This window comes from Malaclemys terrapin, chromosome 3 (assembly GCF_027887155.1).
Source record: "Malaclemys terrapin pileata isolate rMalTer1 chromosome 3, rMalTer1.hap1, whole genome shotgun sequence".
In the NCBI taxonomy this organism is placed as follows: Eukaryota; Metazoa; Chordata; order Testudines; family Emydidae; genus Malaclemys; species Malaclemys terrapin.
Window position 1 is genome coordinate 127,869,788 of NC_071507.1, and position 22,251 is coordinate 127,892,038.

The 22,251-nt window shown below is 43.6% G+C and overlaps 1 protein-coding gene across 1 annotated transcript; it reads right to left on the bottom strand.

Annotated features, from left to right (window-relative positions):
* Positions 1 to 696: 696 nt before the first annotated feature.
* On the bottom strand, positions 697 to 22,116 carry QRSL1 (glutaminyl-tRNA amidotransferase subunit QRSL1). The gene is made up of 11 exons (XM_054023808.1): positions 21,971 to 22,116; positions 20,001 to 20,160; positions 18,925 to 19,023; positions 16,038 to 16,134; positions 14,930 to 15,106; positions 10,872 to 11,047; positions 10,649 to 10,761; positions 8,236 to 8,428; positions 6,304 to 6,421; positions 2,476 to 2,681; positions 697 to 1,209 (listed from the first exon to the last, which is right to left on the bottom strand). The coding sequence occupies exons 1-11, from the start codon at positions 21,992 to 21,994 to the stop codon at positions 998 to 1,000; spliced, it is 1,575 nt and encodes a 524-aa protein (XP_053879783.1). The 5' UTR covers positions 21,995 to 22,116; the 3' UTR covers positions 697 to 997.
* Positions 22,117 to 22,251: the final 135 nt, after the last annotated feature.

Below are 22,251 nucleotides of genomic sequence, written 5' to 3' on the forward strand. Positions count from 1 at the left end.
ATCTTACCTTGTGAGAAGAAAATGGAGCCTCTAAACATGAGCAACAGCTACAAAGAAATAAGCAATCATGTTGGTAAAGTAGAAAACTATATTCCCAAGGGTAAATTTTGCAGATGTTAGTGGCTGTTTGTTAAATCTTCCCTTCTAACATCTGGGTTGGAAATGTTCAACAGGCAGATGATACCATCTACAATGAGGAAAAGAATGCACTAATTTATGAAACTGCCTCTGATTTTGGCACCTGAGCTGGGATTATAGAAAAACAGAGGGGGCAGCAGGAAGAGCAATTTCTGAAACTTAGAGGGTTGTTTCTCAAAGGAAACATCTGCAATTAGAAAGCCTTTTCACAAGAAGGGATAAGTACCATAGCAGCCTCCAGGCTCTGTACAAAGATGGCTCTTCTACACTGTACATGGTTTAGCTACATTCTCTCTTGAAGAGGTCATTCTTGTGCATGTCCATTCATACACTCCTATCCCTCTCTTTCCAATCTAGTTGACGGCAGATCTTCACTAAGGCCTCCTCTGGCTGAGGACTCCTTCATGGCTTGGTTTCACTGGAGCCCTGTAACCTGGGAGGCAACAGGAGACCAGAGCTGCTGGAAACTGTACACACTTAAGGAAGAAGCCCATGTCTGTTCCATCAGGGAATGAATTCCGAAGATTTCTTCGTATGAATGGGTGGGAAAAGCAGCTCTACAATTACAAGACATACACTTTATACCCAACATGAAAAAAATATTCAAATTATACTGTACATGCAGTTTACAGTTGTAGGGAACATACCATGGGCCTCACTTCTGTTTAATTACACAGTAACAAAGTTTCCCTGCTTCTCTCTTGCATTTTGCTTTAATACATATGTTTTTAGACTCTAGAGCCTGTCACTTGTACAAATAAACTGAAGGATTACATGTCTTTTCAATTTGAAACAGCACAAAGAGAGAGATATTCTAAAATCCTCCTTACTTCCACTACTAAAACCATCAAGTCCTTGGTTATGAAAAAAAGGCTGATTTCTGATTGTGACAGACAGTGTGACCATGATCCATCATTCCCTGTAATTGTATCATAGGGAATTTTACTTGGTTTTCAAACCATTTGGCTACAGTAAGAAGCTGCTGCTCCTGGAATGCACGTCCAATAAACTGAAGCCCAATTGGCAAACCTTTCTCTGAAAGTGCTGTAGGAACAGTTATGGCTGGCAGCCCTGAGGGGGGGGAAAAAAGCAAAATTATTAAAACATTGCATGTGCAGGATTTGCTATTACACAGATTGCTAGAATTATTACAAATGGGACTCTTAGGAAAGATAACCAAAACAAATGCATGTAAAGCTTTTAAGGCTAATCTTTGCATTTTAGCAGTATAACCAATATTATATTACTCCTGGGGGAATTCTGCACCACTGCACACGTGCAGAATTCATGTTCCCCACAGATTCTCCACCCCCGCAAGAAATACATTCTGCCAGAGAAGCACTGCAGTTGCACCTTTCACCCACCAGGTGCTTGGGGTGCCAGAAAGTGGGCAGACGGCTCACCAGCTGGAGCAGCCAGTCAGACAGGTAGAGGGCAGATAGTGTTCCTCACAATGACATGCCTGTGGGGCCCAGGTGACAAGGTATGGGATATGGGGTGTGGATAGAGCAGGGCTGCTGGGGGAATCACAGACTGGGTTCAGAAGGGTGAGCAGTGGGGGGGTGGGGTGCAGCACCACATGGGGACAGGGGCAGTTGTGTTGGACTGAAGAGAGAGGCTGGGAGGGGTCAGTCAGGCTCCTCCTAGGTGGAGGCTCCTTAATTCCTCCCCTCCCTCCCCCATAATACCACCTGTTCCATATTTCTCCCACCCACAACCAACAACTCTCCAGGTTCACTCCCAGGCTCCTTTCCAGCAATTATTTCCCTCTCCCTCGGCTCCTCCATTACCTCTGATTTCCCCCAAACCTTTGCACTGCTTCTGAGGGGTGTGGGAAATAGGTTTCTGTACTGTAATTTAAATGAATTATTATTCAAAGTTCTGTATTAATATGCCTAGTAAGGAATCTATTTGTCAAAAAAGTTTCCTGAATCTTTACCTGTATTATTACAGATATACTTGCTGACAGGTATTTTGAAATAAATTACCAAAATAATTGAAACTGGTGCATGATTATATTGTTATTTTGACAAATAAAATATGCAGAATTTTAAAATTGGGTGCAGAATTTTAAATTTTTTTGGTGCAGAATCCTCCAGAAGTAATTATATACTTAAATTCTTGCACATTTAATGAACGAACTCACTTCACACTGCTACCATCTTATGGTCAATATAAGCTTTGCTACTCAGAGAAACCAGCTGACAACTTGGTTCAGACAGTTGCTTTCTATACAGAGGTCCTATAGAAAGAGGGCAGCTGGCAGGAGAGAATAGATACTAAATTGAAGACTAGCTGGGAAATATGCTAAGGAGATGCACTTCTCTCTCTACTTACCTGCCATGTTTGCGGCCTGTGTAAAAATATCATCCTGTGCACTGCGGGTTCTGTTGTCTTCTTTGATAAACTCCACGTATGGTATTGTATCACTTAGGGTGGTGGGAGTGAGCAAAACATCAATACCATTACGGAAAACATTCACAAAGTCATTGGCAATGAGTCGTCTCACTTTTTGGGCCTTGATAAAATAAGTCTCATAGTTCCTAGGAACAAATAGTCACTGGTGTTAGAAATTAAGTTTAATACCATCGATAATTTAAATTGCTAAGTGGCCATTGGGGAAAAAAAAACAAGCCCAGTTTTCCCTTTGGGATGAAGGACTGCACCACAAGTACAGTACTTAGGTTTTCAACAGAGAACAAGATCAGTCATCAAAGCAGCATGGTTGCAGATGTACTAAAGCATGTCCTTAAAGATGAGCCATGAAACAGATGCAGGGAGAGACCTGGGGCAAAGACCACTGAAGAGAGTGGAGAGGGAATATAAATGAAGGAAAACACAAGCCAAGTGGAGGGTAGGCTCAAATCAAGATAGTATTTTATGACCCAGTCTTTTTCTGCAACTTTGTTTACTTATCTACTGAATTTCAAAACATGATGGAAGTGATGTCTGGAAAAAAATGACTTGTCTTATAGTTGTGATTTATCAATCATTTAGGGACTCTATCTAGCAAGGCACTTAAGCACATGAACAGTCCCACTGACTTCAGAGGGACTACCCACATGCTTAAAGTAATATATGTTTCAGGTGTGCACTTTGCTACTGGTCCTTCTTATTGATCTTATAGAGAAGCACACCAAGGTCTTTGTCCAAAATTCCCATAGTCATTTATTTTACGTAAGCAGCAGTTTAGACTGAAGGAGGCTATGAATTCTTCATCTGTTTTTCTGCGTATCTGAGGCAGAAAAACTGACAATTTTATATTTCATTCCTACATCACATGCAGCATTATCCCCAGTTTAAGGATTTAATGTCAAGTTTAGAGGTTCAGTTTCAAAAGAATTTATTAGTCAAAAATAACTGGTACTGTAAACATTTTATGGGTAATTAGCAAATGTATTGTAAGTCAAGGGTAAATAACTAAATGCCAGTGTCTGCTGATAAAACAATCCAAATTATCCAGTACATAATTGTCAGCTGATTACTCTGAAGATCTGATTTGCTGAAGAGTTGTAATGAAGACAAAGTTGAATGCATCTTAACTTTTCAAGGCTTTAAAAAAAAAATTCAAGAGAACCTGGTACTTATTCTTCTGAAGTAATAGTAAAGATCAAGATACAATGGATCTGCTGTCAGAGATCAGTGATATTATGGAAAATGGCTCTTTTTCTGGAGTTATTTATGAAATGCCACTTACCAGACTAAGGAAAAGATTAGTTGCAGAACTAATAAAAATGTTCAAGACTCATGTGAGTCTTTAACCAGTTTTCCTGATTTACATTTTTTTCACCTCAACTACTTTTAAAGAACTTATGGGAGAAGAGACCAAGTAGTTAAATTTTAGACTTCACTCATGATATATGCAGGTATGCATAGCTTCAAATATCAATCTAGTTATTTTATGGATTTCACATCTCAAAGAAAATAGTTTGTAATTCAGGGGTTCTCAAACTGGGGGTCAGGAGCCTTCAGGGGGTCGCAAGGTTATTACAGGGGGGGGGGTCGCAAGCTGTCAACCTCCACCCCAAACCCCGCTTTGCCTCCAACATTTATAATGGTGTAAAATATATAAAAAAGGGTTTTTAATTTATAAGGGAGGGTCGCACTCAGAGACTTGCTATGTGAAAGGATCACCAGTACAAAAGTTTGAGAGCCACTGTTGTAATTTGAATACAGCGGACAATACATGACTCTCCTGCACTCTATTATGAGAATGTTATTTGAACCCTAAATTCTGTTCTTGATGATTCATTTCCTGTGGATTGTAGCAAAGTGATGAGACTGCCCCCTGCTAGCTCTTGTAGAAATCACTCCTGTTTTCCTTCACCAAAACTGACCCACACAGGTTGTCAAACATTCACCCTACGTTTATGATAGACAACCCAGACAGATGTCATCAGAAAACACTACATTGAGGATGCTTAGCAATAATATTGACAGTTCACAGGGGCTGGCTGCTCATAGGCTGACATCCCTGTCTTGAAGACACAGCTTTTATTAACTCTAAGAGCTTAAAGCAGCAGGAATATTCTTGTGTGCGCTCAGTGTCACAGTTTAGGGCAATTGCACCTGTATGTCCCCTCAGTGGTTTCTCAGCTTCCAGCTCCCCAGTGGTCACCTTTCTGGGTGGAGACCCATGTGTCTCTCCCTATTTCCAGGCTGCACAGTTCCCTGCTTTCACGGTATATTTCCTAGAAAAGACAGTCTGCCTAAACAGATTTGCTTGCTTTCTCTTCAGAGACTGATAGAGGGATTGCTACAGATATAAGGTACCACACAGTTCTTTCTGTGAAAGCCTATTGTATACTTAAGATAAAAAGCACTATAGAGAAAACAATACAAAATGTACACTCTTGTTAATAAGCTTACCAGGAATCCCCACCCTAACATGGGATTCTGACAAGGCACAAGGTAAGTCCTTCAAAGGACCCTAGGGGAGTCCCAGTTCATGACAGCTTTGAGGATTCCCAGTTCATGACATCTTCAGCTCAGAACATACTTATAGTTCATGGGTCTTTGATTTGAAGTTTCCAGGTGCAGGTAATTAGCATACAATGGGTCCCATTCTTGGGTGCTTCCTTCAAAATGCCCAGAGGGGAGAATTTGCATTCCCCAGACCCCCGAGGTATTTCCTCGAAAATCCACTTCAGACATATTGTTCCAAAAAGACTGGAAGTTACTAACACCTTCCAGAGACTGCATTCATCTTGTCTTCCTGCTTAAGCAGTTCCATATAATCTCACAACACTGCATAAACATTTCTAATACGAGATCCAAAAGATGTTAAATTTAACTCAATGAAGTTTATTTTAATTGCATACGGTTCAGTCAGGATATGGCAGGAGATGGTTAGTCTGTCACACTCAGTTTTCTTAAAATAACTATGCCACAAAACTAACTGACACAGGGTGTCAATGTGGATATCCTCATTGTTTGGAATCTTAACAGGGTGGAGGCAGAGAAAGTGGCAATCTTATCAGTTTAGATGGGTAATACGTTCTCCAATAATAGTCATAAATGAAGACAGATTGAGTGAGAATTAAAAGTATGTTCATTCTGAGTTCTCATACCAGTTCATCCAGCTGAGCTGGATAAACATAAGGTTCCTCAGAAAAATAAATGAGTTTACTTGACCACTCCAGTACAATTTTATTTTCTCTGTAGACTCAAGCAAAGAGGTGGGGAAGGTGAGAGAGATATTTAAACTAAGTGCCACATCTTCTGGCTTTCCACAAGAGGCATCAGTAGAACATAACAAATGTTTCTATACCTGGAGAACTTTAGCAAGATTAAATCGGATTGATGCTGATGGCCACACAACATTTAATAACAGAATAGTTAGGGCTCTATTCTGATTTCACTGACAAACACCACAGACTAAGTTTTTGCATAGCTTAATCGAAGTGTGCCAATAGGGCACTTAAGATGCAAATTACACAACGTGTTGTTCTACCTTCTTAAATTCAAAAAGCTTCAAGTTAAGAGCAAAGGAAAGCATTATTTTTAGCTATTAATAACAGTTTGCTACACATCATACACTTAAACCAATATAAATAGATATTGCCTTAGCAACAAAGAATTTGCTCAACATAAGTAATTTAATCATCAGCTGCTTAATAAGTCATTAATATTGTACAGTTGAGCTTTAAAATATGCTGAACTTACTGTTTTAACAAAAAGTAGTTCCCTGACAGAATTCTTCCTCTTACAACATCATTAAACCCTTCTCGTCGAGTTGCAGCGTACATGACTTCTGTGGACTTGTCCATACTGGAACGGTGTCCTAAAAATAAATCACCAGTGATTTGGAAACAAATCCTGAAGACCCATGAAAACCATTAAACAATATAAAATATTGACCTTCACAATGACATACTATGTCAAGTGCAGCAGATGTTAACATGCTATTTTTGCACACAAAATCTAAAAACTTATGTTAAATATTAAATGAATTCTGGAATCATACTGTGACTATACATTTGGAGTCTCTAGAAGTGAAATATTTCTATTTATCTGTACTGAGAAGTACAATGGAGAGTGCTACAATATGAACACTCCTGCCTCTGATCTTCAATCTGACATGGAAGGTGGAGAAAACTCTTCTCATCCTTCACGACATGAATGTGTAGATGTATTTCAGTAACACGGATAGCTCACCCTTCAGTTTATTTTGAGTACAGACTAAAAACTGATCTGAACAATGCATACATACTTTGTGCTGCACAATACACTCCTCAAAAAACACAGCTCAGAACATTTCTCTCCGACTAAAAACTTGCTTGTAGAAATGAAAAGCAACAACTTATTTACAAGGGGTCTGATCCTAAGCCCACTATATTCAATGAGATTCAATGGAATGAATTCAATAGACTTCGGATCAGGCCCCAATCTTCCCATAAATTAAAGAACATCCAAACCTCAGACAATCGGCACTGGGATAAAGTAGTGAAATTCCACTGATTTCAATTAAGCTGCACTTGCCTAAGAATTTGGCCAATCACTTAATTCTGTGACCCACGAACAGGTACACAGACAGGATTGAGTCTAATTCAAACTATGTATTGTGTTTTTGGGGATGGCTACAATATTTCAAAACCCCAGAATGTGAGCATTAGTTAAATATAAAACAGAATCCAAAAAGGTCACATCCTGTAAAAAACATTATAATGGTGGGTTTGTGACAAAAAGAAAGAAGGGGGGGGGGGGGAGAAATCACAGGAAAAGTATAGTTAAAAGGGAAGAAAAGCACCATGTGTCCTGCAATAACCAGATGCAATGGGAATGTTTAAGGAAGTTATTACACTTAATTCAAATTACAATCTGGTAAAAACTTAGATACAAAAATACCAAATCTTTTGATAGTCCTGGTTTATCTTAATGACTTCAGAAATAGGCTGCATTTTTATTTTACTTGCCAGCACCTTACTATACCATAATCAAGTGATACACTCACTAGACAAACTAAAATGGTAAATCACTAAGACAACAACTCATGTTGGTCATGTCACAAAATACATTAACGGAAAAGATCTTTTAAGTCTATCTGGTTCATTTCCCAGATAATTCAGGACTATTCCCTTGTTTACGTTAATTAGGCTGCCTTTTTTTTTTTTTTTTGGCCAGGCCTATCTTTGGATGTCTCCAGTGATGGGGCATTTTTTCCTCAAGTGCTTCTAAATATTTTAATGCACAGTATCTCACCCAATAAGATGGCAAAACATTCATGTATATATTGAGCACTTTATGCTTTTAACAATTCACACAGTTTCTGAAAACAAATTATTTTCATCTATTAACTACAAGCAGATAGCCAGTGTAAGTTTCATGATCACTTGGGATACCTTGCTAATGCTTTGACTACCTCAGTTTCTAGTCCTTCACTCCAGCTTTCAGCTGCAATAAGGTTTTTACTCTATCATATCATGGAAAAAACATATCTCCTAACATTCAACCATGAAATGCAGGTAACCATGTACGTTAAATCACCATAGTGCACACACCTATGACAGGCATCTTTATGCCACTTAATAAAGTGAGTGAGTGTTACATATAATATAAAGGGATATAGCCCTTTTTCCTTTAAAAACTTAAACTTACCATATTCTAGTCCATCAAATCTGGCCATATTTGATGCTACTTCTGCTGTGCACAGCACATGATAGCATATAATTGAATAACGTGTGTGGGGTAGGCTCACTTCAATCACCTTGGCACCTGCATTCTCAAAGAGGTCAGCAGCTTTAGACCAAAGTGCCAGAGTTTCACTAGATAATCCTGGTGCATGATATTCCTTAGTGGAGAACAAAAGTTAGGAAATGAATTCTATGCATAAGCATCTTCACAGATAATTAAGAACCATTGAAAATAAACCCATGTAAAATTATTGGTTGACAGTAAACAAGCCAAACAATGTAATATACTATTAGATGCAAATACTGTTAAACTAGTCTTCATCACTACATTCTTTTTTAAAGTATTTATTACAGACTTACGTTTTTGCTTACTGTTAGGATATTAAATTATATTAAGTTCATAAGTTTAATAGATTTTTAAGGCCAGAAGGGACCAATCACGATTCTCTAGTCTGAACACCTGCATAATGCAGGTCATAACATTTCACTATGCACTTCTTGCTTCAATTCTATAATTTCTGGATAGGAAGCTGCCCACTTGTCAGTCTATTAACTGGGATTCTGCAGTTCACGGACAGCACATCTTAAATTTTAAGCCACAATACCCGTCCCATTATGAATAATGTTAAATGAGCAGAAACAATGGCCAAAGCACATCAGTGGCAAGTGTCATACCTAGGTCAAAATACAGCACTAAAGAAGAGTCTCATAGTATGAGGGTTGGTGACAAGCCTCACTCTGTGTAGACTCTTAGGGTTTGCCTACATGGAAATAACCCAGAATAGCTATTCCACACTAGCTCGCTGCATAGACACTCTTATTCCTCACTAAAAGTGCCTTTTTGCTGTTTATTGAATAGCCTACGCTTCCGACCCATATGAACCTAAACAGCAAAAAGGCACTATTAGTGAGGAATAAGTGTGTCTATGCAGCGAGCTACTGTGGATTAGCTATTGCACTTTACATTTACACCCTAGCTTATTCTCCATTAACTTTCCCATGCAGACAAGCCCTTACCAAGGAGACAAGGATAGCCAGCCTGGTTAGCCTAAGTTACTAAAGGTGTTTAGTTGAATATCCACATTTGTGGACGCTTACTACAGGTTCAGCATCAAAATATGGGACCAATCCTGCAGACTTGACCATAGTACTAACAGTGTTGCCTATTTAAAAAAATAAAATAAATAAAATAAAAATCCACACTACTGCGAAAGGGGCACTACTGTCAGGATAAATATCACTTTAAAAAAAAAAATAAAGTCCTTACTTGCTACCACCACCATTTTGGATTAGTAACATTGAAATATTTACCATATAATTTACAAATAACTCTATATGATCTTTTTGCATTTCAATCAGCTTGGACAATGAAAATAGACTCTTCAGTGATATTTTTGTTTGATTAAATTTTCTGGTTCACCTGTACTAGCGCAATGCTTGGATTGCAATTAGTGAAGGGGCGTTTAAATCCAACCGTTATCCCCTTATCTCACTGAAAGTAACACATTCATAGAAGCTTTTCTATTAATAGGCAAATTAAAAAAAAAAAAAAGACAACACCTGATCCCTAATAAGAACCCTTTCCCTGCACAGCACAATAATCTTTTTAAACAGTATTTTGTATTAATATAGTGCCTTTCAACCAAGGACCTCAAAGCACTCCATAAAGATTTATTAAGTCTTAACATCCCTGTGAGGTAAATATTATGCTCATTTTACACTCAGGCTACATCTACACTGTGAGCTAGGGATGTGATTCCCCTACTCGTGTACATGTACTTGCGGTAGCTCGATGAGAGCTTAGCATGAGTATAAACAGCAGTGTAGACACGGCAGCACAGTCAAGCAGCAGGAAAGCCATAGCTGAGCTATGCTGAGTATGTGCCTCCCAGTTTCAAGCTGGTATGTAGGCTGCCCGGCTCTGCCATGACTCCACTGCACGTGCTATCACGACTACACTGATCTTTATACCAGGGCTAGCTGTCATTGAGCTACGATATGCATACACAAACTGGGGATGCACACCCCTAGCTTGTAGCATAGACATAGCCTCAGGCACTAAGAAAAAGAGTGATTTGTTTGAGGTCAAACAGGCAGTTGGTGAAAGAGCCAGCAATAAAGCCCAGGAGCTCAGGCTCCCAGTCTCCTCTTATAAAACTTCTAGGGAACATTCTGTAGAGTTCTGTCCAGTCTTTGGAGGGAGAGTGTCAATGCCCTATAACGGCCTGAAGAGGTTGACACCGAGCAATGAAACACACACACTTTCACTCCCACATGCTGTCTCTGCAGATGCAAATCACTACAGACGCAGGGAGCAGGATATATAGGTTTTTACTCTGATATGAATTTTTTTCCAGTGATAAAGTTGGAAATGCTACCTTTGGTATTCCTATGCAGAGCTTGCTGGCATCTATAAAACTGGTTAGTTCAAACGGCTTAAAGGGGTCCTGCACAGTAGTAGAGTCTTTAGGATCATGCCCTGCAAGCACACCTGAAAGATGAAAAAAGGCTCATGACATACAGGAAAAGTAATACAGGGGATTCTTAAATTCAAAAGGTTTTGAGACAAACTGTATACAAAGACATATGCACTAGTAGTACCCAATACAATTGCTGCATCATCCACGCATCTGGTTAAAATTCCTGGTACATCCATGGAGTTCACTAGTGGAATGAGACCATGACGAGAAATCAGTCCATAGGTTGGCTTTAAACCTACTACTCCACAGTGAGCAGCTGGGTTTCTGGTGGACCCTCCTGTATCTGATCCTAAAGCCCTACGGTTTAAATAGAACCATCATTAATAGCATTGAATACTTCAAAACACATCTAAATTGTATCTGTTCTTAAAGAGGTACAGACCTGAATTTTTTTTAGATATACAAGTATGAGAATAATTTAAAGTGCATCATCTTCATGCACTCAGCTCCCATTTATTCTGGTTCTTTAGGGTTACCATATTTCAACAATCAAAAAAGAGGACGGGAGGAGCCCCACCCTAGCCCCGCCCCTGTCCTAGCCCCGCCCCTGCCCCTTCCACTCCCTCCCACTTCCTGCCCCCTCAGAACCCCCAACCCTCCCCCCCACTCCTTGTCCCCTGACTGCCCCCCAGGACTCCACCCCCTCCCTAAGCCTCCCTGCCTCTTGTCCCCTGACTGCCCCCTCCTGAGACCTTCCCCACATCCTAACTGGCTCCCTAGGACCCTACCCCCCTACCTGTCCCCTGATTGCCCCAACCCTTATCCACACCCCCACCCCCTGACAGCCCCCCCCAGAACTCCTGACCCATCTAAACCCCTCTGCTCCCTGTCCCCTGATTGCCCCCTCCTGGGACCCCTGCTCCTAACTGCCCTCCAGAACCCCACCCCCTACCTAAGCCTCCCTGTTCCTTGTCCCCTAACTGCCCCCTCCTGAGACCCCCCCCACCTGTACCCTGACTGCCCAAAACCTTACACCCCCAACCCCCAGACAGCCCCCCCCAGAACTCCCAAACACCCCCCCGCTCCTTGTCCCCTAACTGCCCCCTCCTGAGACCGCCCCACCTGTACCCTGACTACCCAAAACCTTACACCCCCAACCCCCAGACAGCCCCCCCCCGAACTCCCTGACCCATTCAACCCTCCCCCCTGCTCCCTGTCTCTTGACTACCCCCCCCCCCGAACCTCCCTGCCGCTTCTCTGGCCCCCGGCCCCCTTACTGTGCTGCAGAGCAGCGCGCTCGACAGCGGGGGAGGGGAGCAGGCTCGGAGCTCCAGACGAACAGCCAGCGATCTGTGAGTGCAGGGAGGGAAGGAGAGGAGGGGAGTGGTGTCAAGTTTCAGGAGGGAGGAGGGGGAAGTGCAAGCAGGGCTCTGGCTTTTGGAGCACCGGCTGCTTTGTAAGCGCGCGCACGCTGTGCATGGGAGGGGGGAGGAGGGGAAGTCCGGACATTGACAAATTCCCCCCGGACGCTATTTTTAACCCGAAAAAGCCGGACATGTCCGGGGGAATCCGGACGAATGGTAACCCTAGGTTCTTTCTTTACTATTTAGTATGAAGCAGCAGCAGTTTTCAGTTTACAAAGACATGTTGATAAAATATGCCCTTCACATCTAACAAGGCTTCTTATTCATCAAAAGATATTACTTTTTTCGTGTTTTCTAAGATTGAGGCTGTGCACTGTGATTTCCCTTCTATACCAAAACTGCACCTGCTACACCAGGGGAGGGCAAACTACAGGCCACGGGCTGGATCGGCCTGTCAGGGTTTTCAATCCGGCCTGTGGGATTGCTAGCTCCATGGCGCAGCGGAGCAAAGGCAGGCTCCCTGCCTACCCTGGCCCCGTGCCTGTCCCGAAATTGGCTGGCATCAGGTCTCTGCAGCCCCTGGGGGAGGGAGGTGGACAGAGGGCTCCGTGCGCTGCCCTCACCTGCAGGCACCGCTCCCTGCAGTTCCCATTTTGGCTGGGAATGGGGAACCACGGCCAATGGGAGCTGCGGGGGTGGTACCCACAGGCGAGGGCAGTGCATGGTGAAACTGCCTGCCCCACCCCACCCACCCCCAGGAGCCACTGCTGGACATGCTGGCCACTTCTGGGAGTGGCGCAGGACCAGGGCAGGCAGGGAATTTGCCTTTGCCCCGCTGTGCGCCACCGCCACCCCGGAGCCGCTCGAGGTAAGCGGCACCGGGCCGGAGCCTGCACCCCAAACCCCTCCTGCACCCTGCATCCCAACCCCCTGCCCTGAGCCCCCTGCTGCACCCCAACCCCCTGCCCTGAGCCCCCTGCTGCACCCCAACCCCCTGCCCTGAGCCCCCTGCTGCACTCCGCACCCCCTCCTGCACCCCAACCTGATGCCCTGAGCCCCCTACCACACCCCTCCTGCACCTCTGCATCCCTTGCCCTGAACCCCTTCCTGCACTCCACACCCCCTCCTGCAGCCCAACCCCATGCCAAGCCCACCACACCCCTCCTGTACCCCTTGCCCGGAATCCCTTCCTGCACACTGCACCCCCTCCCACACCTCAACTCCCTGCCCTATCCCTACATACAATTTCCCCACCCAGATGTGGCCCTTGGGTCAAAAAGTTTGCTTAACCCATGCTATACTCAACATTTTTAGTAGAGCTGGTTACAATTTTGACTGAAATTTGTCAGGAAAAAAAAATGCAGTTGTTGAAATCAAAATGCATTGTGAAAACTTATTTCAATGAAATGTGATTTTTCAATAAAACTAGAAATGAAACATTTTCATTTTGAATTGAAATTTATTTTCTTTTCCAGTTTTTAAAAAGTCAATTCAATGTCAGTTCAAAATGAAATAAAATGCTCCTTTTCTTTTTTTAATACATCAGAAATTCGAAAATGGGCTGACAAATTTGAATGAAGTTGCTCTGTTCTAAATTTCAAGTTATAAAATTGAATTTTTGACCAGTTATAATTTTTCATAGTATGTGGCATTTTTTGTTTCATAGGAGTCAATTTCTTAACATGGTTGAACCAATTTAATACTGACATTAATGAGTGGAACTGTCTCAGCCAGTCAAAGTGTGAGGATGCTGTGTACAGTTACATCTCAATTCAAAGAAAGAAATACAGGCAGCACTCTGTTTCTTTTCCACTTTCAAAGAGAAGCTGAAAAAGATGGATGAACAGGTGACAAAATGGCTGGAAAAGGCACCTGACCTGGCAAGTGCTGAGCAGCCACACCCCCATCAGAAGTGAGCAGACTTCAATGGCAATTGAAGATACTACTGGGGGAATTCTGCGCCACTGCGCAATGCAGAATTTTGCAGAAATTAATGCACTGTGCACACAGAATTTCCTTTCCCCCACAGAAATGGGCTGCAGTGCTGAAGCCACCAGTAGGGGCCGCTGGACCTGGCAGAGCCCAGCTTGCACATAGAAGACACTGCCGGGGAGAGGGGGAGGGAACTAGAGGATTCCTGGCAGCTGCAGTTCCCAGCATGTCCTGAGGGAAGGAGATGGCAGTGCACAGGAAACTTCATGCAAGCCTGGGACCAAGCATCAGACTGTTTCTCCTTCTGGATCCCTGGGCTCTGAGGGGGAAAGAGGATGGGCGGGGGGGGGACACAGCTGGGCTCTGAGGGGTGAGTGTCTGGACTCTGGAGGGAAGAGGATGCAGGTATCTGAGCTGGCTTGGGGCGGGGGAGGGGTTTTGGGTGTATTGACTGGGGGTGGAGCACTGTGGTTGGGCTCAGGGGTGGGGGGTTGTGGGTGTCTGGTCTCCCAGCTGGGCTCGGATTCAATGTTTTCTCCTTTTTAGGGGAGAAGTTGGGGTGATAACTGAGGTGGTGGACATATAACGGATCCCATGATATTTTTAGCGAAAGTAGGTGCAAATGAGAACAACATTCTCTCTTTGTTACTGACACCATACATTTCAAGCAATGCAAAATGTTCATGTCAGTATGCTGAACAATGCTCAGAATGAAATAATTTAAGCTTCCTTACATGTAATCACTTTCAATGTGTTACGCATTTCAGTATCTCTGTGTTCTTAATAGTATAACTAATTCTTCAACACCAATGCAAATTATTCTACAGTTTCAAACAAAAACATTACAGTGTAGTGCCTGGGGAAAGGAAGATAAACTAGTCTTGAGGAAAAGTGCACACATCATTATGAAGCATTTAATTAACAGTTCTAAAAAAGCTCTTACGCAAAGCATGTGAAAGAAGACACTGCAGCAGCACTACCTCCTGAACTTCCTCCTGTTACCAACCAATTGGAGTCTTCATTCTCAGTATGGGAGTTCTGCACTGATTTTTCTCTGTACTGCCTTGAATAACTCCAGGGGTTTCTAACTGGTCCAAATATTCCATCTGTGCTCCCAGATCTGGTGTGAGAAATTCAGATAGGTTAAACACAGACAACTGTATTTCAGTTATAGACTTTTCATAACAATACAATGTTTTTCTGCCAATTCCACCTTTTACTCCTAGCCCTTCAGGCAAATCTGATTGTGATATGGAAAGGCTTGTATAGATTTACTTGTGAAGCTGACCCCAATACTGTTTTATATAGTTGCAGGAAATCATAAAAACCTACAGTTATAACTTCACTCCTTTCTTCCTTCTGCAGAGCAGACTGAGGACTAAATTCTCCTCTGACTCACCCTAATGTAAATTAAGTATAACTCCACTGAAGCCAGGGGACTCACATCATGTAAGCATCGGGCAAATCAAGTCATGAGTCTGCTTCAAAACTAAGGTCTTGAAGCATGAGATACCCAATTTTGGTAGTTTACTGTATGAGAAAACCTCACAAGATGACCTCTTGAAGTAGCATGTCATAAGAAAGTCACACAATGATGGCAATGTAGACTGTTCTGTAGAAAGCATAGTTCTTCCTGGAACATAAGAGGGTTGCCAAGACGAGGCATATTGTGTGCAGAGGCAATGTGATAATACTCATGCTTAAGTCATGGATCAGAGTGTAATTCAGTTACCAAGAAAAAAGCCACCTTGAAAAAAAAAAATACTACTCAATTAATCCCCTCAATACCATCCAACCATGCACAGCTGCTACAGTGTCTGGCCCTTTTCTTTAAATCACACCACAATGGATATACACCATAATAGGATAAATATTCAGTGAGAAGTTCACAGACATAGCCATCATGTTCCATTAGACACTCCTGGAGAGTAAATATTTACCACCATATAACAAACATGCATAAACTCAGCAGTTAAGGATTAGAGATGGATCATAGTAGACACTGTATTTATATTACTATGCAATTATATTAAATATTTAATATAACTTACCCCATTGCAAATTCATCTAGGTTTGTTTTTCCTAGAAGTACAGCCCCCTGATCCAATAACTTCTGAACTACGGTAGCACTGTAAGGTGGAATATAACCTAAAAAAAAAAAATCAGATTGGTTAAGAAATTGTCTGATACCATCTGGAGGACTTTCAATAACTACTCCTCCAAATGTTTCCAAGTAATCATCTCTGCATGGCAACTGTCACTGTGCAGTGCTACCAAGTTTCTTTGTGACAGTAGTAGTAATCAAAATTCATTGATAACAAACAAGGAATAAGTATTAACCAGAACATTTATTATTTACTAGAGTCTTTCTTCTCCTAAGACTGAATGAATCGTACAGTTAACTCAGACCTTGTTCATATGCGGAAGAGAACAAGGCCAGTTACAAGAGTAATTAAACAGGGCGATTGCAGCCAGAGTTTCTAACAGTTTCTCTGACCAATACTGATGCAGATATCTTTTTCTGGGAAAGATGTTAGAGTAGTGGTGGGCAACCGCAGCTCCCAGTGGCTGGTAACGGCAAAAGACAGCCACTGGGAGCTGCGGTCTGGCGGCCTGCCAGTGGCTTCCCCTGACAGGCCGCGTGAGGCCCGCAGGTTGCCCACCACTGTGTTAGAGCCTATGTTAGAGTTTCACCCTCAAGACTCTCATCCACGTCAATCACAACTGCTTTGCTGGCATGCAGAGGAAAAGGTAATTTGAGATAACTTGACCCTTGCTGTTCAACACGTATAGTCAATTTTTTCCCTTTCATTGTTACAAGAAACACAATAACAAATTTAAATAAATTAGTAGGATTTCCCCCCAATTTTTTCAGTTTGTTTACTTTGTTATTTGTCAGCACTTTTTTGTATCATCAATTTCGCTCTTTACCCTCATTAGTTAATGTTCCCTGTTTGTGGTGGTCTATTACACAGCAACATGAGAGAGAATTTTTTTCAAATAGGAAAATAATAGTGCTTTTATTAATAAAACAATGCTATGGACATATAATGGAACTGCTAAGTGAAACAATGAACTATGGGTATTCAAAAGAAAAAAATAATCTTTTTATAAAACAAAAATCCAGAGAGCAGAATTGGAACTGATCATAGAATATCAGGGTTGGAAGGTCATCTACTCCAACCCCCTGCTCAAAGCAGGACCAATTCCCAATTAAATCATCCCAGCCAAGGCTTTGTCAAGCCAGGCCTTAAAATCCTCCAAGGAAGGAGATTCCACCACCTCCCTAAGTAACGCATTCCAGTGCTTCACCACCCTCCTAGTGAAATAGTGTTTCCGAATATCCAACCTAGACCTCCCCCACTGCAACTTGAGACCATTGCTCCTTGTTCTGTCATCTGCCACCACTGAGAACAGCCGAGCTCCATCCTCTTTGGAACCCCCTCTCAGGTAGTTGAAAGCAGCTATTAAATCCCCCCTCATTCTTCTCTTCTGCAGACTAAACAATCCCAGTTCCCTCAGCCTCTCCTCATAAGTCATGTGCTCCAGACCCCTAATCATTTTTGTTGCCCTCCGCTGGACTCTTTCCAATTTTTCCACATCCTTCTTGTAGTGTGGGGCCCAAAACTGGACACAGTACTCCAGATGAGGCCTCACCAATGTCGAATAAAGGGGAACGATCACGTTCCTCGATCTGCTGGCAATGCCCCTACTTATACAGCCCAAAATGCCGTTAGCCTTCTTGGCAACAAGAGCACACTGTTGACTCATATCCAGCTTCTCGTCCACCATGACCCCTAGGTCCTTTTCTGCAGAACTGCTACCTAGCCATTCGGTCCCTAGTCTGTAGCTGATGACTCACATCAATATGAAAGACAACTGTTGAGCTCAAGAACTAGGACCAAGTCTCTATGAACACAACAGAAACTCTGTTTGCATTTTGCTATATAGAAAGATGATTTAACAAACAGAAATAAAAAAACCACTGGTTTCGAAGTAGCAGCCGTGTTAGTCTGTATCCGCAAAAAGAACAGGAGTACTTGTGGCACCTTAGAGACTAACAAATTTATTTCAGCATAAGCTTTCGTGGGCTACAGCTCACTTCTTCAGATGCATAGAGTGGAACACACAGACAGAAGATATTTATACTTACAAAGAACATGAAAAGGTGGAAGTACGCATACCAATTGTAAGAGGCCAATCAACTGAGATGAGCTATCAGTAGCAGCAGAAGAAAAAACTGAAGTGATAATCGAGATGACCCATAGAAGGTGTGAGGAGAACTTAATATTGGGGGGGGGGGAATTCAATTAGTGTAATGACCCATCCATTCCCAGTCTTTGTTTAGACCTAAGTTAATTGTGTCTAATTTGCATATTAATTCGAGTTCAGCGGTCTCTCTTTGGAGTCTGTTTTTGAAGTTTTGTGTCAGTTTTGCAACAAAAAAATGGTTGGGTCATTACACTAATTGAATTTTTTCATGTTCTCTGTATGTATAAATATCTTCTGTCTGTGTGTTCCACTCTATGCATCTGAAGAAGTGAGCTGTAGCCCACGAAAGCTTATGCTGAAATAAATTTGTTAGTCTCTAAGGTGACACAAGTACTCCTGTTCTTTTTGCAAAAAAACCACTGACTACTCTCCAGTAACAGAGCAAAATGTAACCTGTTGATAGAATAGTTACATTTTAATGTATTGATTATAATTAATATTGCATTGTCTCATTTATTTACATTGTTACAATATTAATAGTTTTTAAAATATACGATTGCAAAAGCCACAAAAATTTGGCAGATGGCGGCAAAGGAAGTGTAGTGCCTGAAAGTACTTTAATTCATTTTTTGAAAATGACTAGGTTTTAAGTAGGCTGTGCTGCTTTAGAGAAAAGGACCAGAGCTTCAAAATGGTGTTTGCTTTGCCTACAACGCACTACTTTACCTTTCAGCATGTTTGATGCACATGTTGTTTCAATACCAGCTGTGTTGAAGTTGTCTTTTACTGCAACAGGAATTCCATCTAAATCCCCCAGTATCTGACCTGTGTTAGGAATTGGTACAAGGACAGAGTAAAATTTAAGTATTAAAACAGACTGTCTATGTTGCTTAGCAATGACATTTTATTTTACTCTTCAGCTTCACTCTAACTTGGAAGTAGGAGTTGTACTGAAATGCTTTTAAGTTATATTTTCCAGGGCTTTGGAGCTATGCTCTGGCTCCGCTCCAGCTCCAGGCAAAAACCTGCAACTCCACTCCTCTGGAGCTGCTCCGTGCTCCAGCTCTGGGCTTCGCTCCAAAGTCCTGATATTTTCACAAAAGGTCTTTTGTTTTCAACTCTAACATTAAGGAACTTTGCTCAGGCCAGATTTCCTCCCATACTGCATTGTCTCTGCAACTAAGGAAGTGGCTTCCAAACTAGGTAAATTATTCTAAAAGATGCTTACCACCTCAGTTGTGGCCATGTAATGCTTATTTCATTCTTGGACAGCTACTTAAATCTACTCCATTCCCAAGCCAGCAGTCATAGATTCTGCCTTCTGATGCACAGCAATTGTGCTCGGAATTGGTAGTTGGACAAAGTCTTTCATAGCTGACTATTAGTTATCCAGAGAAGAATCTCAAAGGGAATAAATGCCTTGAAGCTGAAGTATCCTAACTGGCATTTTGCTTAAGCAATGGGATGTTAGACAGACAGAAGCGCAGATCTACCAGGGTGAAATTCTTCTCCTCTCCCCACTCCCCGGCTCATTCCCCATCTTTTGTAAATGGTGATTACCTTGAGTGCAATCAGTATATGTCCACAGAGCCTTTAGTCTCAATAGGCCCTATTGTTGTTCCATACAAGCAAATCAAATGAACAGTAGACTTTTCTACTTTTCTATTTCCCGATGTGGCCCTCAGGCCAAAAAAAAGACTTTTCTTTTTTTAAAATCACTGAGTCTAACAAAGGTTCCATTCACTACAGTCAAAAACATTTATGGAAGAACAGCCATTAACTACAAATCTAGGGTAACTTACCTCTCCTATATCTCCCCTCTGATTCTTCAGCCTGTTTTAATGCTGTGTCTTCTGCTATAGTAATGTAAGCATTAAGAAATTTTGTGGCTTTGATAAAGGAGAGACATCTTTGACAAAGCTCTGTTGGACTCACTCGGCCTTCTTTCAGTGCTGCAGAGATCTGAAAGGACAGTTTCCATTTTTAAATCGCAAGTCCCTAGTTACAAATATTGGTATGACTTGCAAGAATTGTTTCAGTCAAGTTTCTAAAACTAATTCCTTCCCTTCCTCCACCCTTAATTTTGGGGATAAATTTGATACATGTAGTACTGTTATGATAGAATAAAAGCATTAACTAAGAAAGCACTCCGTCAATTTTCACATACAACACTTTCAAAGCATTTCAGCCTCAACCAGCAATGCCAGTGCTATTCTGGTCACATCCTAAGCAATTTCTAAATACAGTGGGAACATGAAACCCAGTCCTTCAAACTTTTATGCAGATGAGGAGTCTCAATGACATCCATCATGTGTACCACTGTTTACAGGATCAGGCCCATCATTTGTAACTGGTTATTGTGTAACTGGTTATTGTGGATGCAAATACAAGTTTTGCAGCATAATTATGATTAAAGGTGGTTTTAAACACAGCTACAAAGCCCTACTGTGCGTAGGGCCTTAGTTAACTTGGTTTTGGCTGGTGAGGAAACTGCTGCTCAGAGCCTGGACCCCTGAACCTCTCCCCATGCCCCAGCCCTGATCCCCCACCCTCTCTCCAAACCCCTTGATCCCAGCATAGAGCACCCTCCTGCCCCTCAAACCTCTCATCCCCAGCTCCACCCCAGAGCCCACACCCCCAACTCGAGCCCTCACCCCTCCCACGCCCCAACCCCAATTTGGTGAGCATTCATGGCCCTCAATAGAATTTCTATTCCCCAATCAGGGCCGGCTCTGGCTTTTTTGCCCCCCCAGGCAAAAAAGCCTCCCGCCGCCCCCCGCGCAAGGGAGAGCAGCGAGCCCCGCCGGGGAGAGCAGAGCCCCGGCGGCCAGAGTGCCGGGGCTCCGCTCTCCCCGGGGGCCAGAGGCTGCGCCGGGGGGAGGGCGGCGAGCCCCGCCGGGGCTCCGCTCTCCCCGGGGGCCAGAGGCTGCGCCGGGGGGAGGGCGGCGAGCCCCGCCGGGGCTCCGCTCTCCCCGGGGGCCAGAGGCTGCGCCGGGGGGAGGGCGGCGAGCCCGGTCGCAGCCCTGCTTTCGGGCTGGAGCGCCACGCCGCCCCCTGCAGGTGCCACCCCAAGCACCAGCTTGGTGGGCTGGTGCCTAGAGCCGGCCCTGTCCCCAATGTGGCCCTCAGGCCAAAAAGTTGGCCCACCCCTGAGTTAAACACACACAAATAATAATCCAAAAAGGATTAGGATTTTAACTAGGCTGTATTCAGTTAAGGTGACCAGACGTCCCGATATTAGGGGCTCTGTTTTATATGGGACCCTATAACCCACCCTCCACCCGTCCAGATTTTTCCCACTTGCTGTGCGGTCACTAGCTCGTGGGTAATGCGCCGCAGTCTAGACAACCCTTGGAGAGGAGGTTTTTATTAAAAGCGCTGCTTGCTATGTGTCCTGTCAACGCCTCCCCCCGGTCCCAGCTGGGCCGCAGTGCCAGACGCAGGGCTGAGTGTGCACGGTGCGGCGCGAGTGAGGGCTGCACTTCTTGCTCTTGTAGGGTTAACACACTCTACCGCCCTCCTGGCCTTTGCGCCGCCGCCAGCGGGGGTTGGGAGGGGGGGAAAGCGGGAGCCTCGCGTGGGCACAGCCGGGTCGGGCGCGGGGTGGGAAGTTACACCACGCACACCGGGGACCCCGATACCACGGCGCGGGCTGGGAACGGGCCGGGCTCCAGGCAGCTGGTGCAGACATAGCTTGGGGTTCCGCTTCCACCCGTCCCCATAGGCGGGAGCCCCCGAGCAACACCGGGGGGCGGAGGGGAAGGCCGCTCACTTCTCTGAGGGAGACGCGCAACATCCTCTCCGCGGCATCACTCGCCCCGGCCGGGGATCCCGCACGGCCACAGCTAAAGCGTCAGTCGCGGCTCGGCCAGCCGGGCATGGGCGCGGCCATCTTGGGCTGCACCGCTCAACATGGAGCGGCCCCATTGGCTCGAGTCTTCGTAGACTGGCATGATGCCGGGTCGCTATTGGCTGAGGTGGGAGGAGTGGGCGTGGCCTGGCGGAGAGTGACCCTCAGTCTGTGCGCGCTGAGCGGAGGAGATTCAGGCCAGA

What these genes read in the sequence shown, in the direction of transcription:
- QRSL1 (XM_054023808.1), bottom strand. Translation starts at nt 21,994, where the DNA reads ATGTTGCGCGTCTCCCTCAGAGAA. An exon ending in TCTTCTTTCACATGCTTTGC is followed by an intron (nt 11,048 to 14,929) that starts GTAAGAGCTTTT and finishes TTTAAACCGTAG; the next exon opens with GGCTTTAGGATCAGATACAG. An exon ending in ATTTGATGGACTAGAATATG is followed by an intron (nt 6,422 to 8,235) that starts GTAAGTTTAAGT and finishes ATTTATTTTTAG; the next exon opens with GACACCGTTCCAGTATGGAC.